The sequence below is a fragment of the Triticum aestivum genome, chromosome 1B, assembly GCF_018294505.1.
Source record: "Triticum aestivum cultivar Chinese Spring chromosome 1B, IWGSC CS RefSeq v2.1, whole genome shotgun sequence".
NCBI classification, from domain to species: domain Eukaryota; kingdom Viridiplantae; phylum Streptophyta; class Magnoliopsida; order Poales; family Poaceae; genus Triticum; species Triticum aestivum.
The window spans coordinates 546,871,858-546,878,946 of record NC_057795.1 but is presented as its reverse complement, the minus strand read 5'-3'; the positions used below and the strand labels follow the sequence as shown (position 1 = coordinate 546,878,946).

Sequence of the window (7,089 nt, the reverse complement as noted above, 5' to 3'; positions counted from 1 at the left end):
GCCCCACCTACCGCCACAGGAACTGGCGGTAGGTTCGTGCACCCTACCGCCACAGCCTCTGGCGGTAGGGATTGAATCCTCTCCTCCCCCCCTTTCCTACCCCCTTCTGTCGAATGTTATAACAATAAGCCACTTGTATCAAATATTAGAATGATCATCTCGCAAACACATACATAACTCAACTCAACATAGTTCATTACATCCATGAATAACACATGTTGAAACTAATTAAAACATGGCCAGGTTCAGATGACATCGGTTCAAACTAGAAGCTCAAGCTCAACGACACATTTTCTAAACAGGTAGCATATTTCTCATACTTATCAGACGTTCAATTTGTTTGTCACGCGCTTGATTATGCTTCAGATGAAAGTCCGTGGATCCTGCCCAATGAACCAACACACCACGCTTCACAGAACCAGGCCCATGCAGCACGGCGGGCGGGATTCTCTAACACGCCTAGTTCGATTGCCCATCCTATGACCGCGCCGGGTTTCCTCAACTCCATCTCACGGAATTCTTCTTTGCTAGTAGTGAACGCAGTCTCAATTGCCAAAGTGTGTCTGCAAGCATACTCCTGCTCTTGCAGCTCATCAAGCATCTTCCTTTTTTCCTTTACAAGCTTTCGAAAAGCTTTTTTCTCCTTAGCATTAGAACATTCCTCGATAAAGTGATACTTGTTGAAATCCTTCATGGCCGCATATGCCTCATCACAACTCTTCAACCATGCCTCACATTCCCTCTTCAAGCAACGGTGTCGCTCCGACATGAGCTTCTCACACGCTATGTTCATAGTCATGGATCGAATGTCCATCCTACATGAATATACGGGTTTAAGATGACATACAACAAAATACAAAATAAATTCAATGAAGTACAACACTTGGTTACTTCATATGACATATAACACCAAGTTCTTAATGAGTTCAAATGTTAAGGGTACAAGTCATAGTAATTCAAATGACGACCAAGCAAAGGGTACATGTCATTACAGTCCAAATGACAAAGATTACATAGCCTCATGCAATTCTATGTGGCGTACGGTCCCGGGTTGCAACAAATAACATCATTTCTTTCTTTGACCCATGCCCAACGAGAAGCCCGCTTCTCGTCCGACGAGAATGGTTGGCGAACTAACCAATCAATGACCTGACCATGATTTCCCATGTCTATCTCAGCATATTCTCCCCTTGTCACACACAATGCAATTTGGATTGCAAAATCACGCCTACAATTTTTTTTCGCTGTCTTGAGATTCTCCATCTGCCTCTCCTTTTTTTGATAAAATTTTCTGAACGGTTATTGAAATAATAATGTGAAAAGGCCCAACACTCCGCATTGAATGCATCAATGGCTTTCACCCACACGTTCATCTTTTCCTCAATCAATTCGCGCTCACGGTTCGCAGCCGCGTCAGCAGAAGCTTCAAGAAAAAAAACGAACGGTGCCATCCTACATTTACAAAAGTTGCTATTAAAGTAACTTAGGTTTAATTGCTTTCTTAATCACAACCCTAATTATGTACACTAATACTAAGACTAGATCTAGGTACACAAACTATTCCAGAAGCAATGAAGCACATCATACATAAGGAAATCACAAACATAACCCTAAATGGATCATATGAATTGATTTGACCACATGAGCTAGGTTTGCAACCAAATGAGCAAATGCAAGCAAAACAAAGATCGCAACCAATCAAAAGGAGGGGAAATGGGGGAGGTACCTTGGGTGATGAAAATGATCCGGATCCACCGGTGAAATCTCAAGCAAATGAGAGAGATTTGAGAGGCTCTAGTGCTTCAAAGAGAGAAGGGGAGACTTGAGCTCGGTGGAAGAGGTGAGTAGTGTCTGGCCTGAATGAGTGGTTGAGGAGGGAGAGGAAATATCCAGCCCCTCCCCACCTTATCCACCACACAGGACCCTACCGCCAGAGGCTCCGGCTGTAGGCCTTAGTACCCTACCGTCATGGGCCCTGGCGGTAGGCCCTTTTCCACGTCAGCCCCGGCAAACGTCCTTCAGGCGCCGTCAAGGTACCTACCGCCATGGCCACTAGCGGTAGGTTGTACAATCCTACCGCCATGGTGCCTGGCGGTAGGCGAAAGGGTCAGATCCCGAATTTTTCTGAAGGAGGGTCAGATCCTGAAATACGGAGTAGTATCCAAAAAGGGTCAAAACACGAAATTTAGCCCCTACAGGCCGCCGCTCGCATGCACGCTGCTTGCCTCGTCAGCTGCGCCCGCGTCGTGCATTATGGGAGCAGCTGTGCAGGGCTCGGCCGGTGCATGTGTACCTGGCTTATGCACCAGCGTCTCTCCTATCGCGATGACAGGTGGGCCGGTCCTGCTGCTGGTCCTGCTCGTCAGCTGCCCGGACTGCGTCATGGTGGTTGGTTGTGCGGACTACGCCGGGTTGGCTGGGGCATGTTCGCGTGGACCCCTGGCTGACCGATGCATCGTGTGCGCGTCCTGCGTGCCTCACCTCCGTCTGCGGTTGGAGAGAGGAGATGGACTGGCAAAATATCTCCAAGCCCACCTCCCGTGTCTCCATCGACCTAGCCGCCTCCATGCTCGTGCATCCTCTCGCGTCAATGGCGCCCAAACCTCCTCATCTCGGATCCCGTGGGACTGAGGTGTGGGCATGGAGGCGAGCATCCCTAGCGGCCGCGGCGACCTACAGGCAAAGGGTAACGGCGGCGGCGGCGCTTGATTAGATCTGCGGGAGAGAGAGAGATGATGAGAGGGAGAGATAAGGAAGAAGATGAGAGGGAGAGAGAGAGAGAGAGAGAGGAAAGGGGAGAGGAAGGGCTTCTACGTCACCGCTCTCTGGATGCACGCCATCCACCCGCGCACGCTCGCCACCAACCTCGCCGGCTTCGCCAGGTTCGGCTACCTCAAGGACCTCCCTGAGATCCTCTATCGTTTCCTCCACGACCCCCGCGATGAGCGCAAGGACCAGGATGACGTCACCGCGGCGGCCCCGGGGGCAAGAAAGGCAAGCGGCAAGCCACGCTGCGTCGACGGCCTTGCCGCCACCGCGACTGAGGCCGCCAAGGCCCGGCGCGAGAAGGAGGCGGAGCACGCGCAGGCCGTGCTCGCGCGTTATGACTCTGATGAGGCCTTTCACAACCTCTACTACGGCGTCGCCAACCTCTTCGTCTGGCTGCTCAAGTCGGGCCTGGAGCACCTGCGCGCGGGCGACACGGCCAAGATCGTGTTCGCCGCCAAGTGCGCTCGTCGTACGCATAGGTCTCCTTTGCGCCATGGGTGCCGCTGGCTGAGGTTTGCCGTGCTCTTCTTCTCCTCTTCTTCCGCTCTGTTCTTTATTCATTTTTTTGGTCATCTACTATATTGATGCAGAACATTTGTTTTCTGTGCAAGAAGTGTGCCTTATCTAATCTGATAATCATCTTATTTGTTGTTCTAAATAATTGCTGCAGGATGGAGCAGCAGGCATGGAAGAAATCTACAGCCAATTTCTCTTGGCTGCGCCATCTTCCGCTGACAACAACTCTACACAACAGCCTGCTAAGGTTGATTCTTGCAAAAAAAAAAAAAGTCTTGCATCATTCATAGAAAAGTATATGGTCAATTTCCTTTATAAATGTTGTGCTTAAAAATACCTTAGTTAAGTCCATCGACCGTGAGATCTTGCTCGCTGGCCTCATCTTTTTCTTCAGGTCGGTAGTACGTCGTTTCCGCGGCAAGATGAGCTTACCCATTAAATTTGTTCAATCCAGGGTTAAGATTCATCTCCCTTCAACTATAATTTGAACATTTAGCCTTTTCCGCTCATTACAATTAACGGCATCTAAACACACCATACTCGCATCTGCTGGACTCTACTGTACTCGCATCTGCTGTCCTCTCTCTGTTTTCTTTAGCTCTCTTCTATTGACTATTTATTCATGTATGTGTGCCAGCTTTGTACTTTGTGGATAATTCCTCTAATGCAATAAAGTCTCTAGACATTTTATTCTTCATGTGTCTACCCTATGGGCTTGTTGTGTCTTCTTTCTATGTTTTACAAAGTAGAAATGGCCCTTTCTAATCTGACTCTTCACGATCCATTGATCACCCCTCTTGTTTCCTGCTCCTTGGGGGGCCTGGAGAAAAAAATGCCTCTTGCTTACAGAACAAGATTCTTGGTACTGCTTATAGTGCCTCTTTGAGCTTCTTCTTCAATGTTCCCACACGGGCCCAAATAATTGATGTCTTGCTTATTTATTGGTGCTCCTTCTGTTGGGCCTTTGGGCCGCCCCTCTCTTTTATTACAGATTTATTTTACATGGGGTTTATAGGGCTTTGTGTTTTTTGGGCTTATAATTCTTCATGGGCTTTTTGAAAGATGTGTCTTGGATTTTGCTTCTTGGGCTTGCTCTTTGTGTTCTCTAGATTTTTTGTTTCCCAGCTAGGTTGCCTCTCCTTTTGTTTACTTCTTTTTCTTGAAATTCCTTTTCGAAAACTTGTTTCTTAGTCTTTCTTCTGAGGTTTCCTTTTGGGCTGCCTTCTCTTATCAGGAAAAAATGCTTTCCATGGGATTTGTAGGGTCTTGTGTTTTCTGGGCTGGTGATTCTTCCTGGGCTTTTGAAAGGATGTTTCTTGGATTTTGCTTCTTGGGCTTTCTCTCTGTCTTCTTTGTATTTTTGTGCTCCTCCTAAATATAATGTTTTCTCTTCATGCCTTGTCCAAAAAAATGATTATTGGGTCCTTCTTAGGTAAAGCTTCCTTTCTACTACTCGTATAAGCACGTGTGAATGCACATGTTTTAGATCTCACTAGCAAAAGAGCCCGTGCGTTGCAACGGAAGAAAAAAAAATAACACATGCCTCTAACACTGTAACCACGACTCAAGACCCAATAGGTCGACGTCGTTTATTTCAACATTTCATCTTATCAGTGTTGCCGTTTATCCTTCTTCCCACCATCATCGACGGACATGCATGGTTATATATGATTTCTTTCGTCTTCAATCTGATTTTACTGAGTTGTTTATTTTCAATCTGGATTGGCACTGGTACAAAAGAAAGACGGATCATGCACTGCTGATTAATGTTGTGTAAGCCCGACAATCGCGGTTGGTTTTCTCTTCTCTATTTCAAAGTTATAATCTTGTGAAGATTGGTTGCCTCTGCCTTTTTTTTTGTCTCTGACTTGATGCTACAAATTGTGTATTGTTTTGCTCATAGTCCGTTGTATTTTGCACTTTGGTTGGAATACGAAATATCTGAAATGGTTGAATAGTGACTACTTTCACTGCCATGCACACAGTTCTGTTTTGGCCAAATTCCTTGGAGCGGGCAGTTTTGTTATTACTTTCCCTGTGCTAATACCAATGTGATGTACATGTACTAACTTATGTGCATATTTTCAATGCACGGCGCTTGCTTAGACGGTTATAAGCAAAAATAATAATACGTAAAGAGTAATTATGTAAGCGCCCTCTTACTCAACTCTGGCCGCTAATTAAGGCGCTAAATAAACTACGAAACCGGCGAGGAAAAAGGGGCCGATGCCATGCGTGGCTCCAGGATTCTTTTTTGATCTGGTGAAACTCGTCTGTGAGTAAAAAAAGAAAAGGAACTGCGGTCAACACGTGTGCACGCGAGCTTAACACGTTGGCTGGTCTAGAAAAAAACAAGCAGCCTCGGTGGCGCTCCTTCAGCCATGTATATGGACTCCTCGCTCGTAAGCCATTCATGTTGACAGCGGTTATCTTCCGCGTGGCTCGGCTCTTGCCGGTTATCCACTGCCGACCGCCCCCGAGGAGTTCCCGGTCTCCGTCGGCTGCGCCGGCCATGTCGCCGCCTGCAACACCTCGTTGCCTCTCCTTCTCCGTTCATTCTTTTCCCAAGTCCAGCCGCAGCCGCCGCCGGATCCGGTTGCCCTCGACCCAACGCAGGACGCCGCAGCCCCTACAAGTCCAGCCGCCGCCGGATCCGGCTGAGTTTAGCTTTCTGGTCGGTGCAGCCACTAAAAAAGCATTCTACACAAAAAAATCCCCACCGAGAAGCTCTCAATTGCGTTGCTCTTCTTCCACATCTCCATTCCTCTAGCACAGAGCTGCTCTTCTTCTTCTTCCCTCTATCCATCCATCCAGCGAGCCCACGAACCCACATCGTCAGCGCTGCTCTCCTTCTCTTCTCTCTATCAGCGGCTGCTCTCCTTCCTCTTCTATCCGTTCTCCAGCCACACCAAACTCACGCACGCCCGTGGCGGCTGCTTCGCGTTCGTCGCCCGGTTGCGGGGCGGCTGCATATCGTGTATGGGCTCGTGGTGGTCGGGCCGCGCGCACGGTGCTGGCTGGGCTTGTGGCGGAGGGTGCGGCAGCAGTGGCCTCGACCTTGGAGGCGCGACAGTGGTGTGGCCCGGCCGCGCACACGGTGTTGGCTGGGCCTATGGCGGAGGGCGCGACAGCGGTGGTCTACTCAGGGTCGACGCAACAACGGTGGCCTGCTCAAGGTCGACCTTGGCGGCTGCTCGACGGGGCCGCGTGGATCTGCGTCCGGGCTCCGGGCTCCGGATCGGCGTGGTCGTGTCCAGCCCACCCTCCTCCGACTACGCCTTGCTGCGGGGCTGCGGGCCCAGATCTCGTCGGTGGACGCTTGGACTATTTTTTCTGAATCTTCACCTGGGCTCTCTTTTTTTCTTTAAGATTAGCCTAAATGGCAAATTAGCTGCAACCATTCTCCTCTGTAAGCTGGGCAGCTAGTGCTGCTATTTTTTTTATTCACGGTAGTGGTGGCAAAGAGGCGGAGGAGGTCCCGGCCAGGGGAGGCACATACGGCGGCGAAGAGAAGGGCCGCCGGGAGTGGGCACGCGTGAACCACTCGCAGTCGCCGGGGATCTGGAGGCTGGCCGGCGGAGATCGCCACCTCTGTTTTTTATCAGGCGGCGGAGGTGTTGAGGAAGAGGAAGACGGGATCGTGGGTTGAATTACTACAAATGCAGGGTCTTTTTTGTAAAAACAAAACGTTTTCTCAGATCCCCTTAAGAAGGGACTGCGGGTTGAATTCTTGAAAATAGAGGGGCTTTTTTGCAAAAGTGACGACGACGTACGACCAGAAGCACTCCGTGCTTTATTAGTATA

The 7,089-nt window shown here is 49.2% G+C and overlaps 1 protein-coding gene across 8 annotated transcripts in view; it reads left to right on the top strand.

The window, feature by feature from the left end:
- The first annotated feature begins 2,496 nt into the window (after positions 1-2,496).
- LOC123137354 (uncharacterized) overlaps positions 2,497-7,089 on the top strand; it is a 7,744-nt gene continuing 3,151 nt past the window's right edge. For 4 of the 8 annotated variants that reach the window (XM_044557095.1, XM_044557103.1, XM_044557071.1 and 1 more), the window contains exons 1-2: positions 2,497-3,281; positions 3,440-3,532. In XM_044557095.1, the coding sequence (XP_044413030.1) occupies positions 2,761-3,281; positions 3,440-3,532 (614 nt within the window). In that variant the 5' untranslated portion in view covers positions 2,497-2,760. Of the gene's footprint in view, positions 3,282-3,439; positions 3,533-5,140; positions 6,593-7,089 lie in introns of those variants that run through there. The other 4 variants (XM_044557079.1, XM_044557076.1, XM_044557070.1 and 1 more) reach the window with 3 other exon arrangements.